Source organism: Emydura macquarii, unplaced genomic scaffold (assembly GCF_026122565.2).
Source record: "Emydura macquarii macquarii isolate MOO-44397 ecotype Brisbane River unplaced genomic scaffold, CSIRO-AGI_Emac_v2 contig_480, whole genome shotgun sequence".
In the NCBI taxonomy this organism is placed as follows: Eukaryota; Metazoa; Chordata; order Testudines; family Chelidae; genus Emydura; species Emydura macquarii.
Window position 1 is genome coordinate 9,110,047 of NW_027130617.1, and position 27,015 is coordinate 9,137,061.

Genomic DNA, 27,015 nt, shown 5'->3' on the forward strand with positions numbered 1-27,015 from the left:
CCAAAGTATTTTCAACAACACTGCAGAAAGCATGATCCAGACCTCCTGGAATGTGGTATCTGTCGTGCTTTCTGTAATGGTGTTGAGAAAGGTTTGGCTCTTTCTACACCAGAAGCCAAACCATTTTCAACACCAGCTGAAGACAAGCCATTGTTGTCAATGAGCTCTGGTCAGGAATTTTCCAACCAAATAGTTTTAAATCGGAAAATGCCAATTAGTTTGAAACCAAAATGTTTTGCGGAAACATTCTGAATTTCAACAAGCTCTGTTGATAACCATTGTAGCTTTCCATGTGCAAAGTTTATTTCTAGGCTTGTGACACTAATCACTGGAGCAGCAGCTCATCTCACAATAGTTAATTTGTCCCTGGGAGGTGGGGTGTGTGTTATCCACACTTTACCCATGGGGAGCTGAGACACTGAGATTAAAGGCAGGTCTACACTTAAAATGCTGCATTGGTGCACCTGCACTGCTGTAGCACTTAAGTGAAGATGTTCCTGTGCTGATGGGAGAGCTCCTCCTGTCAGTGTAGTTAATCCACCTCCCTGAGAGGCGGTAGCTATGTTTACAGGAGACGCTCTCCTGTTGACATAGCCCTGTCTATACGGGGGTTTAGGCTGATATAACTACATTATTCAGATGTGTGGATTTTTCACACCCCTGAGTGATGTACTTATACAGATATAGGTCTGTAGTGATCTGGCCTAAGACTGTAATTTTCAAAGGGGCCCATGGGAGTGACTTTCAGTGGGAATCGCATGCCTCACTCCCATGGGCCCCTTTGAAAATCACAGCCCATGTAACTTGCCCTAACTGGAGGAGGTGGTAGAGCCAGGTCTAGAACACAGATCTTCAGTCCAGAGGCTTAATCACAAGACCATACATCCTCTCAAGGGTCTTCTGCTTCTCTAGATTTTGATCTTTTATGCATATGCATAGTTAAACACAACCCCTCCCTCTCTTTTCCCCAATGGCACCCAGGGAATGGCATAGAGCTGACCAACTCCAAAGCAACTTGTTAACAGGAGTCTCATGCTTTGGCAAACAGTTGGCTGCAGCTGTAGCTCCAACCTCACTACCACCCTTGGTGTGCAGGAAACAACACGCTGAAATGAAAGCAAAAACGGATCCAAAAGCCTGCTAGCTGAAAAATAGTTTGTACTTCAGCTGGCCTGCTCTGGATAAACAATGACACATTGATAAAATTATTATTATTATTGTTAAAAGAGCTGCTTTTGGGTTGCAGCGCAGATAGAGATAAGAAGCTCAGGAAAGGTTGGCTACAGCCCACATTGCAGAAAAACTTAAAAGGGTGGAAGCTGGGTGTTTTTCTAACCTCTTCTGTTTCTGGGCAGTCTTGGAGTGCAGCTACAGTGTGTAAATAACCTCTTACTGCTCTGCAATGAATCCCTATCAGTGATGTCCACGTCATGGTTTCCTCACTTGCTTAACAAGTCCAAACAAGGATAGTCCTTCTGACTATCCCCCAGTGCAGCTCACTTTGAGCCTGGAACTTATGTGATGCTAACCCCAAGTCGGGCACCTGAAACAAATTGAATACATCTACACTGCCTTGTAAACTTGGGTTCAGACTCAGGTTTGAGCCGAAACCCCTGTACACACACACATCTTTCTGACTTGGGTAACCAAGCACTCAAAACAGGACTGACAGGGGTGGTGGGGAATGAGCCTGAGGCCCACTGTGACTTGGGTCCAAGATCTGTCATTTTGTAATGTGGACGTAACTCAAGCCACAGTCAGAAGGTCTGTGTAGTGCAGTATGGATGCATTAGCATGGTTGTGAGACCCAGGTCCAGCAATTATACACCCAAGTTTACAGTGCCGTGTGGACACTTACATTTGGAAACTCCACAAGTTCAGGTCCCACAGACCCGGGTTTACAATGCAATGTAGGATGTAGCCTTTGTGTCCGTATTAAAAAATGCTGCCTATGCTTCCCAAGCTCTGAGCAAAAGTCTTCACCCACACTGGGTTAATTCAGTCAAACTGGAAAAATCCAACTCTTTGTAGTGACACAAATTGCATTTATTTTTAACGTGTTGACATTATTCTCACCCATTCCTCTTTGGATTTTGTCTGAAAAACACAAGCCAAACTTAAAAGTCCAGTGGATGCTGACATGTCCCCTGTTGCTTTCTGTCCTCTGCCTTGCTATCAGAGTTCTGTTAATAATACACCAAGTGAACCCTTAGAATATCTGGCTCTTCACAGTGTCCATGAGTGTAGGCATCAGTATAAAGTAACCTTACTTTCCCAGCGATGCCTGCAACAGCAGATCACCCCAGGTGATATCACATGGCACAGTCACAGGCCACACTCCATTGATCTGTCATGTTTAACTTTTGAAAATTGATCATCTAATGATGAGATCATCACTGCTGCAGATTAGCCTGAAGCAGTGTCATTTCAGAGCGTGTTTATCCCAGCACAGTTCCCTTATAGGGAGAGAGCCTATGCTTCCCATAGGGCTCTAGGCAGAGCCGGTTCGAAGGTCCCATTTTTTGGCATCTGGATGTTCCTATTTAAAAAATAAACAACCTTCCAGGAGTCTAGGGACTAGTTAGGTGCCAGGAAAAAATCTTGGATTTTAATAGTTTAAAAAAGTAAAATTTGGCTACTGTGTCAGTATTTTGCTGTGATTTATAATTTGTATCATAGATGAGGACTGTACATACTGTACATATTTTGGTCTTTTTTATAATAATTTGGGGACCTTGAAGATCATTTAGGGGGGCAAATGTCTCCTTACACCCTCAGGTAGTATCGGTATTGCATTGTCTAATAACTTGGATTGCATACACATTCAGAATATGAACAGTAATGTAAAGCATCAGAAAACTGATTGATTGATTTTTTTTAATTTTAATTTCTGTTGAGTGCTATATATCATATGTGAATGTTGCTTTAATGGTGTCACATGTTGCATTCTCTATGGCCTTGTTTACACTCACAAGTGCTGTTTTAATAAACTGGTGTACTTAAAGTGGTACAACCCTCCTTGTATGGACACAATAAGCTATATCAGCATAAGAAACCTTTATACCAATATAACTGCATCCACACTGGGAATTGCACCTGTCTAACTATTTTGGTAAAAAGTCACATCCCTAACTGAAATAGGTATAGTGGTACAAAATCTGTGTGTGTGTAGACCAGACCTTTGCTGTCACTGGAGGTTTGAGAATCAGAATACAGTTGGCCCTTTGCTCTCTGGTCAGCAGGTGTTAGGAGCATGCTTGACCCAAATAAAAGGTAGAGTCACATGGCATGTTTGGCAGATTCGGGGGCAACACTGACATTCCCGTGGAAGCCACATTCATTTCTCTTTAACCAGCCCAGATTGCCTGGGCATGACACAGGCCCTTCTTGAGTTGCAGAGGAGAAAGAAGAATACTTGTGGCTCTGAAAACAACTATTTCTCAGTGAGGGGAGCAAAGCCCTGCCTAAAGGGGAGGTGATCACATGTGACATCAAGTAGTGATCACTCAAGGGCTATGGCTTCAGATGGCTGTGTCACCCTACAGTCCACGAAGGCATTGAATTGTAACCACCAAGACATCTTGGTATTAGTATTGCCTCTAGTTGTTACTGAAAAGCCAGAAGGTTCCACAGCCATTAAAAGTGAATTGTTGCTTTTGTCTGCAGTTTGCCTATGGAGTCCCTGACTTGACTCTGAAGGACATTGCCTGCAGCCAGACCCTCCTGAACCGCTTCATTATCTTCAGCAGCCAAAGGGGCATGTACGCTGTACACAATGCAATGTGTGCCCTTTCCCAGGAGAACCTGCAGAGAGTAGAAGACTCCTTGTACGCAAATGTTGATTTCTTCAAGCTTTTCCAGCTGGTGAGTACTAGCACAAATCTGTGTGATGCGTGTTGTTTCTGGTATTCTACTTCAAGGATTTTCTTTGCATGCTAGAATCCATGCACCAAGTAGTCATTTATTTTTGCTAGGGAAGATAATTAGGTTAGTGGTTATAAAAGACATATGATTATTTACCTACAGGATTACTGGCCCAGTGAATAGAGGGAAAAAGAGTTGACATGATATATCTTGATTTTTAGTAAGGATTTTGACACAGCTGCACATGACGTTCTCATAAGCAAACAAGGGAAATGTGATCTAGATGAAATTGCTATAAGATGGGTGCACAACCGATTGAAAGACCGTACTCAAAGAGTAGTTATTAGTGCTTTGCTGTCAGACTGGGAGGGCATATCTAGTGAGGTCCTGACAGGGTCAATCCTGGGTCCAGTGACGTGGATAATGGATTGGAGAATATGTTTATAAAATTTGTGGTTGACACCAAGTTGGGAGAGGTTGCAAGCACTTTGGAGGCCAGGATTGAATACAAAATCATTTTGACAAATTGGAAAATTGGTCTGAAATCAACAAGATTAGGCCTCACCAGTGCTGAGTAGATTGGGACAATTACCTCCCATGTTTTTACATATGACAGTCCTGTTAATACATCCCAGAATTATATTAGCCTTTTTCGCAACTGTATCAACACGTCGCTTCTGCTCCAGTTAACAGTCATCAGTGCTTCCTGCTTTCCAGGGAGAATGGTGCCATGGTTAAGCCTGCAGTGATCATACTCACCAGCCTACAGTTTCTGAGCACTTTGTTGCCCCTAATATTCTGTGCCTTTTGCAGTCGGGTGGTTATGCCTACAAAAGACTCCATCTGAACCGAGGATCCAGAGTCTGAAAAAGTTCTGTTGACTTTTTTCCAATGTTTTTTTATTGTCATTTGCCTGACATCTGGCTGGGAATGGCAGTAGAAGTGCTATTGGATTACGCTCACAGTAACTCTAGTTCAGGTGTGCAGTGCTAAGAAGTTCAGAGCGGAGCATCCAATGCCAAACCTTGTAAGGTTCAGCTACCACGTAGTTATGACTGAGCTGCCATATCAAGGAGAAGGAGAGGAAAGAGAAAGATAGGCTTGAGCTCTAAAGTTTGGTTACGGGTCAGAATCCAAACTTGTCCAAAGCCTGGGGTGTTCAGGCACAGAGCGAGGGTTTGGCCCGTCACTGAGAAAAGATCCCCCTGCAAAGCTGGGTTGTGGATCTGAAGTTCAGGGGTGTTTGGAATCTGGCTCTGGGTGTTTGGGTTTGTACCCAGCTGCAGAGAGAGGTGAATGAATGGATTTTCTTTCTACAGTGCCTAGCAGCACAATGGGCTAAGGCCTCCGTGCACTCCCACAATATAAACATTAAATCACACGTTTGTCTAATATATCTGAGTTTTCTCAAGTATAAAAGTCCCTCTTTAAGTTAAAGCCCACCTCAATATTGTTTACATTCTGTATAATAAACCCTCTTTGCCACAGGTACTTTTGAAATGTGCCTCTTCCCTGCCCTGGAATTGATTCCACTTACATATTTGTTATTTAAATCTGTGAACTCTAAATTCAGGGCTGTCAGGACGGTTTTAAGACCTTCATAGGCCCTAGACTCACTCGCCTTTGTAGGCCCCCCGACCAAAATAACTAATTTGATTTTAAGCTATTAATAAATAGTTTTTTAAATAAAAATAAAAAATTATATATTTTTTTTTCCATAGGCCCTGAAAGTTTCGTAGGCCCTAGGCACTGTGCCTAATGCATAATACGACCCTGAGGGGTGTGCATGCATAAACACACACAGGCATGTGTCTGTACAACCTTGTTGCTCATTTGGCAGGAATCAAAGCAAATCATGGTTCTGGCAGTAAAATGGATGCAGAGTAATAAGAACCCTTCCTTTGCTATCTGGGCTGGTTTAGCTGCAGTGAAAGAAGTGAGCCTCTTTCCAGAGCACTGCTGTTATTGCAGCTAGTTGGGTAGTTGTCATGTTTACTTCATTTCAGATGCTCAAGTTATTTGAATCATAAACACAAAGATAAAGTTCTTAAATACCTTACCACAGCTCAGGGGGAATTAAAGTTTTGCTCAATGCAGAATCAGTTACTCACTGACACACAACAATCCACCCCAAACAAGTGTGACTACACCTGCTCCATGTGGAATCAATCTCAGCTCAATGCAGTACTCATATGCACATGAGGCATATATCTCTATCAAGTGGATTAACATGGAACTGCTTGGATTAAGAATATCTGTGTGTTTGACAATGGCTCTGTTTGTCTTCACTGCTTTAGGCCACTCTGTATTCTACAGCCCTATGATGACAATTGTACAACATAACCCACCATGTATCTAACTTTGTACTCATGTGAATGAGCCCTACTCATTGGGCTTGATTGTCCACTACCGGCCACTTTCTGTAGTCGTGTACTCCTGTGGGAATGGAGAATTCTCACTTGCACCAATTTCTCACACACTTTGCACAGAAGTGAATGACTGCACAGAGTGCAAGCCAGAGCAGAGTCAGCCAGCCCATTGGGAGCAAGGTTTCCAGAACTGGGCCCTTGATTGGTTCAGAGAATCCCTTCTGTTCTGAAGGGCTCCATTTTCTAATGACTTCACCTTCTCTGCTGAAAATGTTTGGACAAATTTCCATCCCACTCTGTGCTACAGCTCCTAGTGCACTGGGCTGCAGTGAGTTGCTACAGAACTGTGCTCTGTGGTATCTGAGGTGGGAGGTGGGCTGGTGCTCACTGCCTGCACATGCTCCCCTCCTCCCCCAGTCTTGTCTCACCCCCATGCTGTGAAAATACAGGAGGATGTTGGTGGGGCAGAGTTTGCCTCATAGTGAGTCATTCAATCATTCCAGAGCACATCTCCTTAGAACTTAGAAGGTTTCCTGTGATCCATGAATTGTATCAGATGCATCATGCTGGAAATATTTAAAAACGGTAATTAGCACACACAAGCATTGCTCTGTGTGCTATGGATGAGGTGACAATTTCTCTCCCTCTCTCTTCTGGCTAAAGAAAGCTGTTTCTATGTAGGGTATTTCTCATGGGCTCTTTTCTGTTTGCTTAGGAGAAACTTTGTTAGCTTTTTTTTTTATTTACACTGGATGCTGTTCAGTGTTGCAAAACCTTTCAAAGGAGACTGTGAAGAAAAGGCTGCTCTCTGGCATTTTACAATTGCATCTATTTTTAGGCTCCTGGAGGCATCAGGGGAAAGTGAAAATATAATTTGAGGCAGTTTTTGTAGCAAGCCCCTCAATTCAGTGTAATTGACATATTAAGGTACAAGCATGTGCTTTCCATGAGACTGCTACTTTTGTGATTCCCTGTTAGTTATCTACAGAGTGCAGACCTCTTCTGTTTTCTTAACTGCCTGCCATGTGAAAAGAAGAGCACAGGCTCAGAAAGTGTATAGACATGCCGTTCCAAAGGAATCTTTTTAAGAGAGCCTGATTATAGAGCTTAATAGTTAATTTAAAAGACCCAGCTTTATATTTTGTTGTAACCCCAAAGAAAACAGCAGCCTGAGGAAGAGGAGCAAATGAGATACTCCAGTGCAGGATGGCTGCTTTGTGCCAAACCACTGGCATAATCTGGCCTAAAAACCTATTTTACTGGTCCCGAAGGATAACCCCAGTGCAGAGGTGATGGTGTATGCCTGACACAGGGGCTTTAAGCCATTCTCCATATTTGCTGTTGGGGTAGCAGAAGAAAGGGAGGTAGCCAGGATTATCATGCACCACATAAATCCCCAGCTGTGTTTTTAGTGCCCACGTGGCCATTCCATCCTATTGAGAATTACAGCAATTAGTTACTTTACTCAGACTGCCCCACCACGCCTTGAAACTAATTTGGGGCCCTCCATGATTTCACATCCAATAACTGGGGCAGAACTCTGACATTTCTGCTCCAAAACCAGACCCCTAACACTTACACTAAAGGAGAATCTACAGTACTTTTAAGAGCTTTCTGCTTCATATAATGTAACTGGGTAATAGACACCGTTGTCAGGTACACACTGGACCCATCTCATCTCTATTTTTAATTTAATCACAGCTTCCCACTCTTCTAGACAGTAAGTCGCAAGGAGCTGACCTGAGATTCTGGGGGAGAGTACTGTCTAATGTGTCTCAAGCAGTGCGAGAGGTAAGCGGTCTGATAATGAACGTAATCACCTGTTTTAGAACAGTGCTCTCCTGGAGGGTTGCTGTTAATAAAGAAGTCTTGTTTTGCTACAGCTAGCCAGGAGGCCAAGCATTCGGGACCTTTTGTTGGTCCTGCAACCATTTGTACAAGGTGGAGGGCCAGAATCCTTCGCCCACCTGATGAGTTCCTTATCTGATCTTCTCTGTGGCTATCCAGAAGGAGGTGGTTCCAGAATACTCTCCTTCAACTGGTATGAAGATAATAACTACAAAGCCTTCCTAGGAGTTGACTCCACCAAGAAGGAATCCATTTATTTTTATGACAACACAACCAGTAAGTTTTTTCCATTAGCTCCTGCAAACATTTAAGTCTGTGGGGCTGGCTATGGAGTTACTGAGTGGTATTTTTAAGAAGTTGATTTGAACAATTAGTATCTGGTGGTTACTTTTCACATCTGGGAACTGGGGACAGGAAAACCTATGCTGATAGATCTGACTGAGGCACACTTTCATTTACAATGTAGGAACATAAGAAATGCTATATTAAATCAAACCATTGGTCCATTGGGTCTGGTATCTCTTTGACAGTGGGCAGGACCCCTTGGCGAACAATTCTGAAATAACCTGCTCAAAGGGGAATTTTCTTCTTCAGTCTATCAGCTAATGGTTCATTTATGACCGCAAGCATAAGGATTTTTAATTATCTTCTTTTTTTAAAAAAAAAATCTTGTCTAGTGTACTGTGGATGTCCTGGTTATGCAGATAAATACACTCTAGACTTAATCATATTTTGTGGCAATGAGTTCCACAGGTTAATTATGTATCATATAAAAAACATTTCCACGTATCAGTTTTAAATTTGCTGCCCTGTGAGTTGCATTGACTGTCCCCTTGCTTTTGTATTATGGGAGAAGGTAAATAGGGACATCTATTTTTTACCTTCTCTACAATTCATTATTTTATCTCTATTAGGCCCCTCCTGTTTGCTTCCTGTCTAATTTTTCCCATTCTTTACTCATATTGAAGTCTTTCCTGCCCCTAAACATTTTTCATTTATCATATATTAGCCCCTTCTATTTATGCTTTATACCTTAACAGCTGTGTCATAACTGGGGCTGGTTATCTTTTTGTCCCGTAGAATGTGGAACACTTGGTGCTAGATATTATCTGGTCAGGTACAGATCTGTTACAGCCCACCGTCTGAGCTCTGCGGCTGTAGGATGCTTCCTGCATTTTACCCTGAACTGCTGGCATTTTAACTCCCCTTTCTCTCTATATGTACATCCACCAACGATTAAAGATCTATCCACACATTCCCAGTACTCTGCTTTCTCAGACAGGGAACAGAAGAAACAAATGCTATCCAGCTAAATGACAGTGCTAAATTTAAGAATAAGATGGAAATTCTTGACACAGAGAGTTTAATACTGAGTTATAACTTAGGATCCAGTTACAAACTTTTCCAAGGTTCAGGATGTTCAGTTCCAGGGCTCTTGGTTTCGACTCACCTCCTGTTTATACCATGTGTGCATTAAACTACCAACATGGGCAGGAGTAGAAATAACTATATACAATATCAAAACAACAATACAAAGGAGCTAGATCACTGGAGGAAAAACTATTGATGTTAGAAAGGAGATAGGGGATCTAAATGGGTTCTCTAGTTTCCTGCCATCCAAAATGTCCTCTGAATAATAATTAGCAAATACTGAGAATCATGATGTCTCAGCTTCCAAACTGCTTAGTGTCTTTGTTTTGCAGCCCAAAATCTACTCAGCAAACTTTGCCACTTGTTTCCCATGGGTGAAAATGTATTTGAGACCCCACACTCTTTTGTTGCTGTTCAGCTACAGAGTGTCTGTTTAGGTACAGCACAAAGTATTGTTTAGCCTGCTCAGACCCCAGAGTCAAAGCAGTTTGTATTTGTAATATGGGCAGACTAAAGCCCACAGGATGTTATAAACAATAGAGCGTGGGCATGGTTACATAAAGTCTGTCCTCCTTTCTTCCTGTAGCACCCTTTTGTAATGCATTGATCCAGAGCATGGAATCAAACCCTTTAACCAAAATAGCCTGGAGTGCTGTGAAGCCCCTGCTGATGGGAAAAATCCTCTTTGCTCCTGATTCGCTGGCTGTAAGGCAAATACTGAAGAATGTAAGAGATTCTGATATATACACAACTAGTATTTTTAACCAACTCTCCCTCCAGAGAATAACCCAGCCATCTTGCCCTCATGACCTTTTTTTCACAGATTTCTTTTTGCTTTGATGCGTAGAATGTATCATAAGAGGGACCAAATACTCTTATTAAAAAATTGTGACATTCACTGAGACCAGAAATTCAGAGATTTCAAACCAATGATGTCAAGGTTAAGTATTATACTTAAGGCTAATGGGAAGAGAGGGCCTGATGCTCCTCTAACACTAGTGGTATTAGGAGTCAGTGGGGTTATATTAGAATATATGAGATCAGAATTTGGCCCGCTGCCTCTTTGCAAGTAGCAACCTCTGAAATTATTCCATCTCGATGGCAAAGGAAAATCAGTTGTAAATGAGACAGGATAATGGGAAATTACTTGTTGTTCTGGGAAGACTCTTTGACCTGAGAAGTCTTTTTCAGGGGTGATGATGAATTAAGTTTCAATTTCCTTCCCAGAAAAGAGATGTATTGGACCCATTTTTAACACTGATGAGGAACAGCAGAGCAGAGAGCAGAATATTATATGGGGTGCAAGGAAGGGGGAAAGCTGGCTGCATCAGTGCCAAATGGAAAGGAAGGATGGACCTGTGGTTTAAATCCCAGCTCTGCTGCTGACTGTGGCAAACTTCTCTAGGATTCCATTGGTAAAACTGGGTAGTAATACTTCTGTCCCCCACAGGGATGTTAAGAATAAATAAATGTTTGGGAGGTGTACAGATACCATCAGATGATGGGGGAGGAGGGTTATATAAATAGATAGATCAACCTTGATTTGCTTCTGTTAAACACACAGAAGAAATGTGCTGTGTGTGACTTGAATGAGTGCAAAAGAACATGAGGATAGCCCTTTGGGAGGCACACTCGCTCTGTCACTCTTCATTGCCACCATGTCGCTTTTAACATGTTTATTGAAATATTGAAATTAAATGCAAAAACGTTAATAAACTTCAGATTGCTACAAACCAACGGCGTCAGCATCAAGTGACCTGACCCTGAGTGGGATGTGTGTGTCCGAGGTATCTCTCTAACATATTGATATTTGGTTGTTAATACCTCAGGCAAACACCACATTTGAAGAACTTGAGCGCCTCAGACTGTTGACCAAAGCCTGGGAAGAAGTGGGACCTCAGCTGTGGCACTTCTTTCAGAGCAGCCTGCAAATGAATATGATCCGAGTAGGTTGTGCCCTAGTTGTGGAACTGTGACTGGAGCAGCCCTTCAGCTTCCTTATTTAATAGAGGATAGGAGAGTTAACTTGGAAAGTTTGGATGGAAGCACCACCTTTGCATGAAACAATGTTAGGATTCCTATGAACATTTGGGTCTATGGTCACTGGGTTTGTTTTGCAGACTTGTCTGCTATGCATTATGAAGACACTGGACCTGATCCCCAGGTCTAGCTAAGCTCTGCTTGGTGCAGGAAATGAAAGGGCAAAGATTGTGTTATGCCTTCTTTACACCCACTTGATCCTTGGTTCAGCCAGGGTTGGTTTGTTTCCTTGCACAACTTGGAGCAGTCTCATGGCTGCTCTAAGTTGCATCCAGCTGCTCCTGGTCCCAAGGTCCATTCTGGCAGATAGCAGCTCTGTAGCCACGTCCTCACCTTTCTGACAATGTCTCCTATATAGGGGCCTGCAAGGAAGGATTCTACAAAAGTTCACTGTTTACATTGGCAAAAGAATCTATATGCTGGGTCCCCTAAAGCCCAGAGCAAACTGTTAAGTAACTTGTATAGCTTAGCTGTGAAGAGCAATTCATACTGAGAAATATTTGTGTGTTTGAGAGCTCTTCTCTCTGTGTGTGGATCAGACTTATTCCATGCATTGTAAGGAGGAGTAGAATTAAGGATCAAACAAGGATCTGTTGCTTGTAACTTTGCCCCATAGATGCCTCTTTACAGACATAACGAGGTGGCCTACCCATGGGGACTCAGTATGATGCCATGTAAGATGTCATGTAAACCTTTCCAGCTAGAGTGGACTTGTTCTAAAGCACATAAAGAGCTATGTAGTAAATCAGAACTGATGTGCTCCCCAGGACATTCTGAAGCACCCCACAGTGAGAGACTTCTTGAATGGACAGCTGGGTGCTGAAGGTTTAACTGCTGAAGATGTGATCAACTTTCTCCATAATGGATGTTCAGAGAGACGCGAAGAGGGCGTGGCAGACTTTGATTGGCGGAGTATCTTCAATGTCACAGACCAAGCTTTGCGTTTGTTTAATCAGTATCTGGAGGTAAGGTCAGCACCTGTGCTATGGTGATGTGCACCACTGGAAATCCTAAGAGAGAGAGTACATTGAAGCATCTGGTGATAGGCGCTAAGACAGAGAGATTTAAAGCACAAGGTATTTCAGATATTTTTCCTTGTTTTAAAATAACAGTGACAAAAGAATAAATGCCTTACTCTGATAGGGAAACTTTCATCTGATGATCCCCACATGATGTATTAAAAATATTAGTTGAGTCTGAAAACATCCACAGGAGCCAGGAAAATGTCATCATAATAATAATACAGAAGGGGCAAGCGACACACAGAGTGGGAATTTCAGAAGACTTACCATTGGCTTCAGAGTTAACAGGATTCTGAATGTTTTTAAAAATCCCAATCTGACTTCAACCACCCAGTCCAAAGCTCACTGAAAGTCAATGTTTCCACTGACTTTAATGGGCATTGGATCCAGCCTCATGTGACTTGCCTAAGGTCAGATGGGGAATTGGTGAAAGAGCTTGGAATGGAACACAGGAAAAAGACCACTGGACTCCCTTCCCTAGAAGCCACTGTTTATGCAGAATCTAAAAGATCTAGCAGGTGTAACAGTTTCATTCTCAAAATGATTTTTGCACTAAGACAGACCACAATTTCAGTGACTCTTTTCCTTTTACTTCTTATTTAGAAAGAAATACTAGCACTGGGAAATTCATCACTGCACAATATGGGTGTTTTTCCTTTAGATAAAAACCAAAAGTATCACCATGGCCACAGGTGATGCTAAAGAACTATCAGAGGTGTGAGGCATTAGTATTATGTGTCCTTTGTACAGCACCAGCAAAATGTATTAGGCACATATAGTTAGAGATATGTAAACAGACAGGTGCCTGCCCCAAATAATTTATCACCTAATGAGACAACATACATACCATGGATGAAACTGGGAGGAACAGGGAGTGCAGAGAGAGAATGACAACACAAGGTGATTATTTGTTGTAAATTCTCTTCCTTTTTATTATTTTTAACCCTGGGTTTTTTTGCCTTTCTCTTAATTAACCCATAGTCATTCGCTTTTACTTGTTTTTTAATTCTTATCTTTGTTCGTCTCTTTTTGTTTATTTCTTAAACCTCACTATGCTTCATTTTTATTTAAGTCCCGCCTCTTTTGTTTTATTTAACCTATGGGCTATTTCATTATTTTGCCTTTTTCCTAGGACAAATACCAAAATCATCTCTCCCTCCCTGCTCTCTATATAAATAACCAAACCACTCTTTGCCCTCCTCACTCCTAGTATTATTTATATATGGGAGCAACCATAAAGTGCTGGCTGCTTTCCAAACATCCCAGGAGCTTACAGACTAACCAGAGGAGCTTATGGTCTAAAGATTGTCCAGGTGCCCTGACCCTATGAAGACTACCTCTCCCTCTCCTCTTATTCACACCATCCCACCTTGCCCTATGTGTGGTGCAGTTACATCACACTCTCAAGAGAAAAACAATTAAAGAGCCATTCAGATGGACCCAAGAGATATTTCATGTATGGAAAAAATCCTTTAGCATCTAACAGAAAATCAACCAATGGGGTTCTAGAGAAATTGCTCTACAATTTTTAGAATTTAACAGAGAGTGATCTTCTTTCTGTTGGTTTTTGACCATTATGGTACTGTATAATTCTCTGAAATATATGGGGTGGTTCAAAGATTCTATAGAACCATCATTTTCTATTAAATTCTATAGGACTTCTCTATAACAGAGATGAAACCAAAATTATAATTATATTTAAAATTGCAAATACTACAGAGCATTACAAATATTCCTCAAACAATAGCCATTTGAAGGCTCTGGTGGTTATATGATCTTGTGCGTAACAGCGGGCACAGCCAGAAAGAATTCCAATTCAGTCTGTCATGCTAAGAGAATGCAACTGCCCCGCTCTGCTTCTTCCCAATCACATTTCATTATCCCTTTACAAATATATTGCACTGTATTCTACAGCGATCAGTCCAAACACAGCAGCATCACCATTGTGGAGTATACTACTTTCTCATGTAAGGGGTCTTTCCATGAGATTTTGTAATTCAGATGATAAAAGCACCGCTGCATCTTGAGTATGTTGTACTGACAATCTGTCACACCTGAACTTACTAGCAAGGAGACTGATGGCCCCATTTTCTAAAATGTTTTCCGTTTTGGGGTGCCCAAAATGTTTCCGTTCAGATGCCCTGAAACAAAGAAACCCCAAATCAGTGGTCACGTCTAAAAATGTGGCTGTGTACCCTTTCTTTGACTTAGAGCTTCCTTTCTCTAAGACTATCCTGAGGCCACTCATAGGCACCACAGAGAAAGTTAGGTGTAGTTTTGTCTATAAATATGGGCCAATAGCTTCATCTTTACATTCCCTTTCCCAATGACACACCAATGGCTGTGTAATAGCCCATATCTGTTCTTTTCACATCTTCCTGAACTAAAGGTAACATGACATATTCTCAGGCAGGTCCTTTGAGAAGCATTATAATCAGAAGTTGATTTGGCTTGGGCAATCTAAGCTTAATGATGGGTTCAGAATCCCAGACCCTGTCTACACTTACCTCCGAGATTCGGCGGCAGTCGACGGGAGTTATGCAAGCTACGCAAAAAACTTGCGTAACTCCCGTCGATTTCTCTGCTCCTCTTCAGCGCATCATCTTCACTGCACTGCGCGGACGGGAACCGCGTTCCCGTTGACCCAGCACTACGCCACTTGTGAAGGTGGTCTTAGTACGTTGATTTCTGGATCGACTGAGCGGGTCTTCACTGACCGCTCAGTCAATCCAGAGAAATCAATCTGACGGCAGCGACTTTGCTGCTGTCAGTATAGCCATAGCCCCAGTCACTAAGATAACAAGTCCGATGCAAAGGTGTTATTTTCACTCATGGGGGTTGGGCTGAAGGTGGGTCAGTTAGTTCCCACAGAGTTTCTAGGAATGGTCTTGATGGGCCTGTAGCTTTCTGGGTGCAGGCAAAAGGGACAAATTAGGCTGCCTGGAATTAAGCAGGAGATGGCTATGTGTGGGGTGGATTCTTAATGAGGAAGGGAGAAAAAGAAATGAAATACAAACTGATAAACACGATGGGCTTGACATTGGGACTGACAATCTGAAGCCACTGCTCTTGGTAATAATGCTTAGTACTGTACTTCTATTTATAGCGCCTTCCCCCTGAGGATCTAAGTGCCTTACAGATGTTAATTACATCTCACAACACCACTAGCAAAGCTGAGGCACAGAGAGGCTGAGTGTGACTTGCCTGAGGTCACACAGAAAGTCTATGGCAGAGCAGGGAATAGAACCCAGGTCCTGATTCCCAGTCCTGTGCTTTAACCACAAAGATTCTCTCTCCTATAGAAGAAGGCAGGAAGTGAAGACCCAGTCAGCTTCGTGCTATCTATGGTTACCACAACAGAGAACAAGAGAAGCCTTTGCACATGACTGTATTAGCTCTGCTGCTGCTCTCTTCACTGTGTTAGCAGAATAACTTCTCATGCATGCCGAACTGCAATGCTCCATTCCCTGTGGGGCCAGCACTGGGACTTTCATAGCCAAGGCAGTAGCTGTGCCTGCCAGTCATGTACCTATATGTTCCAGTGTCTTTATAGGCAGACTTACTATTTATTTCACTTTGCTAGTTACACAGAGCCAGTGGTATTAAGAGATCCAATGAAAAAAGATGGGCCAAACAGAAAATAAATGTATTCTGTGACACAGTGATTCTTACAAATGCACAAATTACTGTCTCTGTTACTGTTTCTTTTCGGTATAATTAATGTTAGAGGCAGCATAGTCTAATGGTTAGAGCAAAGGAATGGAAGTCAGGTCTTCTGGCTTCTATTTAATCTCTTTTCAGTGTGCTAAACCATCATGACAATCACTTAGAGAGAAAAGTTGATTCTCATCTATGCTGGGCAATCCAACTTGGATTCTATTCTTACCTGAAAATTAGGCCATTTCTATGTCTTAGTTTCCCCACCTGGAATAATACTTACCAGAGAAGTTGTGTGGCTTAATTAAAGTTTATAAAGCATATTCTGTAAATGAATGTTTCTAAAGCACTTTGAGATATTTTTATGAAAGATGGTATCCAAGTGCAAAGCTACAGAGTAATAACTTTGGTGGTTTAAATACCTCGTTTCTTGTTTTACTGTGAGTTACAAAAAATATTACCCCACACAACCTCTAAATGTAAGGTCATCCTTCAGAATATCATCAGCTGTAGTAATGCAAGAACCTTAATTCTGTTACAAGCATTCTTCAGTTAAAAAAAATTTCACTAGATTGGAAAGGTTAAACAAAGGAGCCTTTACATTTCAAAAATGTCTGCCAGTTAAATAACAAGTTGTCTCTATGAGCACTTTGATGTAGAGTAATTGTTGGTTATTGACCTGCAAGAGATGATCAAAAAGATAAAATCAAACAAGTTAGCTTCTTGGCATTCTATGAAGTGAGGTAATTGAATACATTTCTTCCCTTTCAGTATAGAGGTTAAATACATCTACTCTCTATGCTAACATCTCATTGATTTTGAAGTTAAGGGGCACAAGATACAAACATGCGATTGCAATTTTCCAGGTTGCTAACATTGTCCTTTCTAAAGTTCACAATCTTTCTCTGACTATAGCAAAGGTGGCTGGTAAATGTAAAATGGACAGGGTTCCTCTAAAGTTATTGTACTTATAATGATGATTTGGTGCCTTGTGCATATAGTAATAATAATACATCTCACAGTGACAGTAGCGACTGAGGAAGAAGCCATTGCACTGTGAAGTACAAAGCAAACCTTTACTGATGAGCTAGTTAGCTGATGTTCAGTGGAGACAGCAGCCTAGTCATAAAACCCATTACATTGAAAAATGCAGTAGGAAGATAATATTATCAATGAAATCAATGACAGACAATCCATTAAATGGCTAACAACATGAGTTGATATGTTATCAATGACAGACAATCCATTAAATGGCTGACCAACATGAGTTGATATGTTAAACATAAAACAAATACACAAACAGCTGAGAAACTTTTGTGCAAAAAGTAATAATATGAGCCCTAATCCTGCAAACACCCATATGGCTAAGTGTTTTCCAGATGGGGTCCATGCTCTTTTTTGCTTTGTGTTATGCATCAGCTGTCCTTTAACTACCGAAAGCACACATGGGCCTTGTTGACACTGGGGAGAAACTGTTTTATACCAGAGAGAGTGCTAGTGTAGAGAAAGGTCTGGTGGCCAGAACCATTTTTATTACTGGTTTAGTTGAATCTTCTGAAAGCAGGTTGTATAAACAGTTCCAGCCTCTGAGGCCTTGTCTACACTGCAGCTCCAACTCTTCCAGTTCAACTTTTAGGCAGTTTGAATTTTTTTAGAGAATTTTCCCTGTCTAGTTGAGGTCTGCACAGAGTCCAGGTTTCCATGCCAACCTGAATGTGGTGCGGAGCACTCTGGCTCTGAGGACCTTGTCAGAGGTGCCAGCAAGGTGCATGTTGTTATTTGTTGTTAGCAAAAATGGCACAGAGGATCAAGTGGGAGTCCAGAGCTGCACTCTGCTCCCAAGCCACGTGGTACATGAGTGCAGTTCCACCGAAGGAAACTACCCAAACACTTAGCATCAGTTTCTCTCCTATCCACTCCCTGGAGGTTGTGTGCTAACCCTGGTGCCAGCTGCGCAGTTTGTACAGTCTCATCCTCATTCACCCTCTAAGGGTGACCTCACAACAGCCACTGATGCCGTCATGACTGAGGCGTGAGAACTACTTCCTTTCAGCTGGGCTGTTGGCAGAGCTGCTTGTTGCTTTCAATTCAGAATGCTGCAGTGTGTTTGTGCACCATTTAGTGCAATTGTGATCAGGTCACACCCATGCAGCATTCTTTACTGTGTTGGCTGCCTGTAAAGTAAGTGACTGAATGGTGTAGGTCCTAGCTGCATCCTGAACCTGCAGCCTTGTTCTGATGGGTTTCTATGAAGACACACCATCAAACTTTAAGGGATCTCACTCAGGGCAGAAAGCGTATATTTGAGGGCAGAAAGCAAACATGACAGTGGTGATTTGGCCCAATGGTGTATCACTCGTTCCACTGTGACATCAATCTCAGACCCTTCATCTTCGTTCTTTTCATCAGCACTTACTAACACTCTTTCCTAATGTATCTTTCATAATCACTCTTGGCCCCTCATTTATCTTCCCTCCCAACCTGATCCTTTCTTGCCTTGAAACCCTCGTATTGTATTACATGTTGAAAGTATGCCAGGTTCTGTTAAACCAGAATGTTTGTTAGTGTTTATAGTGTTGTTCAGTGCCCTAAACACTTCCAGAGAGGGGAGCTGCATTTTTAATATTTGTTGATATTATCAAATATTTTCCATCTTGGCAACTGTGACTCTTCTGTGCCCGCCCGCCCCCAGGATTCAGTAGGTACTAGGTAAAATGATAAAATACATATTCAGTCAATCAGCATGACGAATACAAAGTTGTCTCAGGAACCCTGTTTCTTAACATGCAGCTAAATATCTCCGTCTCTTTCCCACTCCCCATCTCCCATGCCTGAGCATGTATACAGTGGCTAACAAGCTGCTCTGTGACAACAGCTTTTTGATCCTCTCACCCTATCACTTGATTTAATCTAAGCTTTTCCTAAATATCTTGCTGCTGTTTCGAGCCATGAGTATCCTTGGCTGTTTAGTTGAGAAGCCTCTAGTATATTTTGATATCAGCAGTGTCGCAAATGCCTGAAGTTACGGTTATTTGATGACCAAATAATTTCTGGGGGGAGGGGAATTAAAATAATGACATTATTTTACAAAGAGTGTGAAGTGTTCTAACTGGGGGACTCTGTGGGTTGGTTAGTGGGATTTGGAGCCTTTCACCTCACGGGGCCAACACTACAGGTCACGCCGGAGGATCTGGGGCTTGATCAACCTTGAGCACAGGTGGAGCAGATCTTGGAGATTCTTGTGGCAGAGTTTTCTCTTAACTTTGTTCTGGGACTGGGGTTTGCCTTCTCTCCATTGCCTCTGTTGACTAGGCTGTAACATCAGATCTCAAACAGCACAGATCCCCACAAATCCCTGGGTGTCAGCCTCCTTCTGCAGCCCCAGTGTCTTTGGTGCCAGCTGTATCTTGAGAACTCTTTTGAGAGTAGATGTGTCATTTCCTCATGCTAGCAAAGTTCCCCTGGATTGAAAGCTGTCTGCACCCATGACAGGCAGACTCGTGGCAGGGTGAGTCTCCCCTTCCCAATGCAGGGGAGCTTATCTGGCTGCAGGAAGATATAATGTATACCTCTTAGCGCACACAGACCGATACCGTTCCAGACCGTCCCACTGCTTGGGACATAATGGGTAAGGCACCTGTGGCTGCTCTACACTGGCACTAGCTACAGCTTGCACCAAAGGAGATGCACCGGTGCTTGTGCAGCAGTGGGAGATTTCCATAAAGTAAAGGCCAGTGTAGACCAAACCAGCAGGTTTGTGACACTGTCTCAGCCAGGGGCAGGCAGTGAATGGGGAATCTCTGTTTACAGATCTTTTGCAGGAGGCAGCGTGTTCTCAGTGCAATGGAGTGAAAGTCAGTAAAAATGTTCTGATGTGCCCCCACGACAATTATTAGCTTCCCCTTGAAGTGATGCACTCTGATTATCAATGGCTTTTGTAGGGCAGGGTCCAGGAGGGCTCTTTCACGTTTGTCCACAGAGTCACAGTTCAACATGGTTCCATACAGTGAGGAAATGCTTCGAGTCCTGCTGTCGCTAGGCTAGCACTACCAGCAGGCTAAGATGGAGAGGTGAGCGGAGCTGACAGAGTGTCACATGCATTTGCATTTTATTCTGCTGTCCCTTCACTTCAAGGGCTGTAATTTCAAAGCGGCCTCAACCCACGTCCCAAAATTGTGCCCAAGGGCCAGATTGTGCAGATGTATAAAGGAAAGCAGGGAAGGGTATGTAAGGAATCCTCCCACCTCTGTGGCCCCTATGTGTGGGCCAGACATAACAGCAGTCCCTGCACTCTTACAGAGCCCCTGCTAACATTGCCATGGGTTTAAACTGTGCCAAAAGGGAGGAGGTGGAACCATGACCCTGTTCCCCAATCCCCCACAGCAATTGGGACTGGGGAATGGAGCATCCATACACTCTCCTAAGGAGCAGGTCAGCAGCCAAGCTCTCCCTGGTCACTAGGGGGCTCTGGGAATCATTCTATCCTCAGGTGGCTCTTGGTGTTTACCCTGAGACTGGCAGCTCCACCCTGCCCCTGCAGAGAGCAGTAAATTACTGCCACAATCTGCCCCCCTCATTTTTAGTGTGCATAAAATGTCTGCACTTGCACATGCAAACCAGGTTGTTGGATGTCTCCCCACAATTTGTGCAGACAAATGCAGGGTTTTTCATGAGAAAACAAAATTGTGGGCACAATTGTTTTAAACTCCCATTTGAAATATGAACTCAGGTGTTCACAGTACTTGCAAATAGGCTCCATGAAAATCAAAGATGGGCAAACCCTGATGCTGTTGTCGACAAAAGCAGCCTAACTGAACAGCCCATCCCAGTTATATTAGTCTTTGGCTTTTTGCAGGAGATCTACCATGGCAGAAATGCAGCTTTTTGGAAACCCATAGTGTGTGGCTACAAAGACACCTAAAGCACTAAAGGGAATAACAGTTCTCCTTTCTCTATCCCTCTAAATTGATACCAGCTCCTCATCAGTGTTTATCTGATGGTTTGCTGTGATTCTCCCCACCCAAATGTTTTTCTAGTGTTTGCTCCACTTTAAGGCTATTATTTAATTTTAATTATTTAACTTTGTTTTGCTATGATCTTACCATCAGATATGGGCTTTGGTTTTCACTAGATACTGTAATCCTGCAAAAGGCTCAGTTGGAGATACGCCTGCCCCTTGTTTTTATCTGGTAGGTTTGTTTGCCCTCCTGGTGAGTGTGATCCTTGTTTTCTAGGCAGTAGGTTCAATATATTTCCCCTTTCTGTGTTTGTTTATTGAGATGAGAATTGCAACTTGAGTGTTCTTTTCTCTTTATCTTCCTGGCAAGACACTTGCTTTTATGAGTTGTCTCCAGAAATGTGTTTCTTTCATGATTACTTCAGTCAATTCCTCCTCCCTTGGTTTACTGTTAGTTATAAGGTCTAGGGTTCTTTGTAAAGTGGTTGCTGCATTTTTTCAGTTGCCTTAAACAATGGTGTTTGTCATAAGAATTGGACCAAGTAAGGAGTCTTCAGGAGGAGGGAAAAAATCGGCTTTAAGCACAATTTCAATACAAGCTTTAAAGCTGAAAAATGACATCTGGCGCTGAAGTTAACTAATCTATTTTCCTGTCCCATTGCCAACAAGTGATGTGTTTTTTCAGCAGATAGCCCCTGCTACTGTAGTCCCATAATGCTGTCACCTTTGTGATTATTTGCAGTGCTTGACTCTGGATAAATTTGAAGGTCATGCTGATGAAACCCAATTGACTCATCAAGCCCTTAATCTGCTGGAGGAGAACAAATTCTGGGCTGGAGTAGTTTTTCCAGACATACACCCCAAGGCTATCAAGCTGCCACCTCATGTGAACTACAAGATCCGGATGGATATAGATGCAGTGGAGAAAACAAATAAAATCAAAGACAGGTGATTTCTGCTTTCCTCAGCTGTGCCTGCCATGGAACCGGTAATGCAAAACATGGGAACACTCTCTAGCATTCTGGGAGCCAGAGGGGGTAGGTCAGAGTCTACATTGAAATACCAGCATGAGAACTGATTGAATTCAGTGGTGTTTCACCTGCCTAACGCAGAACAGAAGTCAGATCCAGACCCTAGTGGTTGGCACTGAACAACTGAGTCAGGGGCTGGGCAGAGATGAGTGGCTGGGGGGTCAGAATGGAGGACTCTGATGGCTGGAATAGCCTGCATATTGTTTTTATGTTACCTTCCCATGTAGGCAGTGGACAGAGAGTTCTACTCATTCCCTTCCCCTTTTGTCCCTTGCGTGTTGCGAAACTTGACATGCACATCCAGTCCTCTCCCCTTGTGCAGCAGAAATACACTGCTTCTGCTGTAGGAGGGGCCTCTGCCACCTTGGATTTGCTTCTTAACATGATAGCAAATATGTTTTCTCAGACTACTTTAGATAAGGGCTCAGAATTTCTCGGCACTGTTGCCAGCTCATATGATTTTATTGCAAGTCACGTGATATTTGGAGTTTTTCTAAAGCTGCCAGTGCTGGAATCTCATTATTACCTGAGAGTCTCAGCTTTCAGTTTAAATAAAAGCAAGTTTCTAGACATCATGACTGCAGAGAAAAACTTGAAAACATGATTTCTAAATGTTGTAATGCCAGCTGGCAAGCCGATTTCAGGAGTTTTTGGGCCTGATGCATGATTTTTGAGCACTTGTGGTTGACAATACTATAATGATTAAAGAAAGGGCTATTCGGTGTGTAACAACAACTGAAAACTGTGGCTCCCAGTGCCTCTGAACAAGGAGAACCATTCTGAGGGTTTTTTCCTGCTCTGAAGAAATTTTTGATAAACAGTTTGTTTTCAGTGAATTTTTCCATGAACATTTTTGAATTTTCACTGAAAACTCAGTAATTGAAAGGTTTTAGCTGAAAACTGAAGTATTTCAGCTGATATATATTGACAAAAAAAGCAAAAGTTTCTGCAGAAAGCAGACATGTTTCATGAAACATTTCATGTAGTTGCAAATCCAATTTTCCACTAAAAAAACAGGTTAGATGGAAAATATTTGGCCAGCCCTGGTCACAAGCTTAAATTCTAGGCAAATGAAATAGTCACCTGATTTGGATTTTTAGGATAGAAACTGAACACGTGATGGAGCGAAACCATTCAAAACCTTCAAAAGCCAGAAAAGAACTTTTAAAATAAAAAGCTGGGAGCTCTAAAGAGGCCACTGGGAGCTGAGAGTGAGTCTATGTAGTTGAAGCCATGATACTTTTAAAATCAAACGTGTGTTTTCTTCTCAGGTACTGGGATCCTGGTCCAAGAGCTGACCCAGTGGATGATTTACGCTACATCTGGGGAGGGTTTGCGTATCTGCAAGACATGATTGAGCATGGGATTATAAAGACCCAGACCAACACTGAAGTGCCATCAGGCATCTACCTGCAGCAAATGCCCTATCCCTGCTTTGTAGATGATACGTGAGTAAGAGCAGCTAGTGATCCTATTTCTGATAACTAATTAGGTGGCTGGACGATGCGGTGGATTTTCAGGAGGCTTGACTGCTTTTGCCTTTGATCTTGTTTAAAAGCCAGAAAGAAATCCCAGGACTATGGCATTAGTGAAATACCCCAAGGAGCCAGGGATGTGCTTCCCTGGTTAACACAGATAAGGAAATTGGAGAAGCAGAAAAAGTCCAGTACTTTGGAACTTTAAAAAAGGAGACTGAAGAGTCTGATTCTGCCGTCCTTGAAATCAGTGAGAAAACCCCACTGACTTTAATAGCAGCAGGAGAATACCCTGAAACTTGAGCCACTTAAAAAGTTGCACAGTTCATAGCTGAGCCCGTGAGATCTGGATGGGGAAAAGAAGAAAAAGGTTAATTCAGTTAAAAGTAAATGAACTTTTTTGGTGTTTAAAATGGGCCCATGCAGAGAGTATTTCCCCGTAACACTATGGCTCTGAATCACACACACAGTCCTACTTCCAGGAATCATGTGTCATAAATAGTGCAGTTCTCTCCCTCACTAAGGCTATGTCTGCACTACAGCCTATGTCGGCAAAATTACGTTGCTCGGGGGTTAATATTCCACTCTTCTGAGCAACATAGGTTACAGTTGACATAAGTGTTCATGTGTATAGCACTATGTCGGCAGGAGAGCTGCGCCGCTGCAGTGCTGTATGTAGATATACCCTAATACTGCAGCTAATTGCAGATTGTGGGGATGTATCATTTGTGTTATCATTCCCCACCTCTCAATACCTGTTATTCTGACAGAAAGGTGCTGATGGGCCCTGGGATTTTTTTTCACCAAGAGAGGTTATTGCAGCTGCAGAAGCCCAATCCAGGCAAAGGTTGCTGAGGGCTGGTCTACATGGACAAGTTACATCAGCACAGCTACATCTTTCAGGGGTGTGAAAAATCCACACACCCCTGAGAGACATAGTTAGGCTGACCTAACCCCCTGTATGGACAGCGCTAGGTTGACAGAAGGATTGTTCCGTTGACCTAGCTTCCACGTCTCGGGGAGGTGGATAACTACAATGACAGGAAACCCCCTCCGGTTCCTGTAGGGAGTGTCTACAGTGGTGCAGCCGCAGCCGTGTAGCTGTGCTGCTGTAGTGGTTTAACTGTAGACATAGCCTGAGGCCTGCAACAGTCACATGTGGTTGTGGGTTGACCCCAGAAAATTACAGAGACACAAAGTTTAGTTGTGGCCTTTCAAAGAACCTAGTTAAACAAAATAATTAAAGCCTTTTGGAAGAGTCATGCAGTGTGCTGCTTTTGAGCTGACACTGGGACCATGTTTGCCAATCCAGGGATCAGAGTTCCCGTAAGAGGCCCTTCGCAGCCTGCCTCCACAAAGCATTTTCTTTTGGTTCAACAGGTCAGGTTGCTCTCTGGAAGTTTTCAGTGGGAAAGTGATGTTTTTCTTCCTGTTTTGCTGGCAGGCACTATCCTATTAACACACTACTAGAGGACCTGCTAGTATTCAGCACCTCTTCCTTTGATTTTAACAGCCCTAGACATCTACCCAATACAGAAAGAAGTGGGGGGCTCCCTCTGGCTTTTTTATCAGTTTCATTCAAATGTCACCATCACAAAACTGGTGCAAAATGAGAATCAGATATTTCACATAGTGCCGCTCTCTCCTCACAACGCATGGAAAGAGATGCCAGCAGGAAACATGTTTTATCATAGCTCATAGTCATCTAAATGCGTTCTCCATGGCTACCTTTTACTACTAAAATCTGTTGTAGGGATGGGGGATAAAAACATGGCAGCCATGGATAAAAGGTTTCAGATTGTGACCTAAAATGATCCAGTGATAACAGAGAGAGCGAGTCCTCTCGCTGTCTGACACAGTAGTGCAGATTTTGTTAGCTAACTGCTAACACTGACCATCTGTGACAGTCTCAAGACCTTCCAAGACTGATGTTTTGCATAGGCCATAGCAACATAATATCCAGCTGCTTTTAATAGTTAATATTTATTTATTTATTTGCTAATTAAAGTTGGGAAAACAACACTTGGGAGAATCATTTCTTAACATTAGCATCTGTCTCAAAATGTTCTTTGCAAGTTATAATAATGGCAGCCTAGCATAGGGTTTAGAAATTGAGTCCTGGGGTGAGATCTCTGCCCTGACACAGACTCAGTGGCCTCGGGCAAGTCTCAGAACCTCTGTGTGCCTCGGTTTCCCCATTTGTAAAATGGAGATAACATCTAGCTCCTGGGGTGCTGCAAAGTTTAATTCTTTATTGTTTGTAAAGCACTTTGAGTCTTATATAGCAAGAGGTTACTATAGTCTTAGACTGGGATTTTCAGAGAAGCCTAACCTTAGGCTCCTTTGGAATTCTCAGCCATAAAAAGTGCAATGAATTCTTTATGCCTCTTTTTCCTTTTCCCTTTCATCCCAACCCTTGCCTGCTTTACCTGCATTTCACTCACTTCTCTCTCCCTGCATGGGCAGCTTCATGATCACTCTGAATCGCTCCTTCCCTATCTTCATGGTGCTGGCTTGGATCTATTCGGTTTCCATGATAGTGAAGAGCATTGTGCTGGAGAAGGAAATGAGACTGAAAGAAGCCATGAAGAACAGGGGAGTCACTAATGGGGTTATCTGGTATTCCTGGTTCCTAGACAGCTTCATCATGATGGCTGTGAGCGTGTTTCTCCTAACAGCACTAATTACGGTAAGGATTATCTTGGGAGAGACTTTAGAAAGCCCCAAACCCGCAGTTTATGTTTGCACTGTGGATATTAGCTATCTGTCAAGAAACAATAGCTATACATAAAGAGCCCAGAACCACTGGTGGCCTACTCTGATTTTAGCACGTAGTGTACTCATTCTTGTAAGCAGCCCTCCAGGCTGCATCAGCACTTGGCAGAGACAGAGAGAGATAAGTTCACTAATGAGACTTATTGTAAGACTGTCTGCAGGACGGTGCGTCAGGCCTGATTACATTGACAGGTCATGTTCCATTTGTTGCATTTCCAGTATACAGAGACAAGTCTTTCAATAAGTATCACTGCTCTAAATGTAGAAGATCTCAATCTGAGGAATTCCAATATTTTCCTTCACTCTCTGAGTCATTTATCATAGGCCGTGCTTGCCTGGTTTGAAACTAGGACACTGTCAGGTGTGAGAGAGAGAAGTCCGAGGGACTGACTCAGGCCTAATCTGTACCTCACCCCCTGGAGAGAACTCTCCTGGCTCCTGAGTCTCAGAATTGCTGCTTTTTCAAAGCAGCTTATGTTAGTACTAGACCAAATTTCTAAGGCCACCCAACCCTTTTCTAGCCAGCACAATAACTATTCTTTAACTGAGCTGGAGTGGTTGGTTCTTTGATCAGTGCTGCTCTGGCAGGGAAGAGTTACCTGACAT

The 27,015-nt window shown here is 42.7% G+C and overlaps 1 protein-coding gene across 1 annotated transcript in view; it reads left to right on the plus strand.

The window, feature by feature from the left end:
* ABCA4 (ATP binding cassette subfamily A member 4) overlaps positions 1-27,015 on the plus strand; it is a 96,008-nt gene that overhangs the window by 13,509 nt on the left and 55,484 nt on the right. Inside the window, exons 6-14 of the mRNA XM_067538276.1 lie at positions 3,667-3,864; positions 7,935-8,024; positions 8,117-8,357; positions 10,039-10,178; positions 11,282-11,398; positions 12,260-12,457; positions 21,871-22,076; positions 23,431-23,607; positions 26,101-26,323. Coding sequence (XP_067394377.1) covers positions 3,667-3,864; positions 7,935-8,024; positions 8,117-8,357; positions 10,039-10,178; positions 11,282-11,398; positions 12,260-12,457; positions 21,871-22,076; positions 23,431-23,607; positions 26,101-26,323 — 1,590 coding nt within the window. The remainder of the gene's footprint in view (positions 1-3,666; positions 3,865-7,934; positions 8,025-8,116; positions 8,358-10,038; positions 10,179-11,281; positions 11,399-12,259; positions 12,458-21,870; positions 22,077-23,430; positions 23,608-26,100; positions 26,324-27,015) is intronic.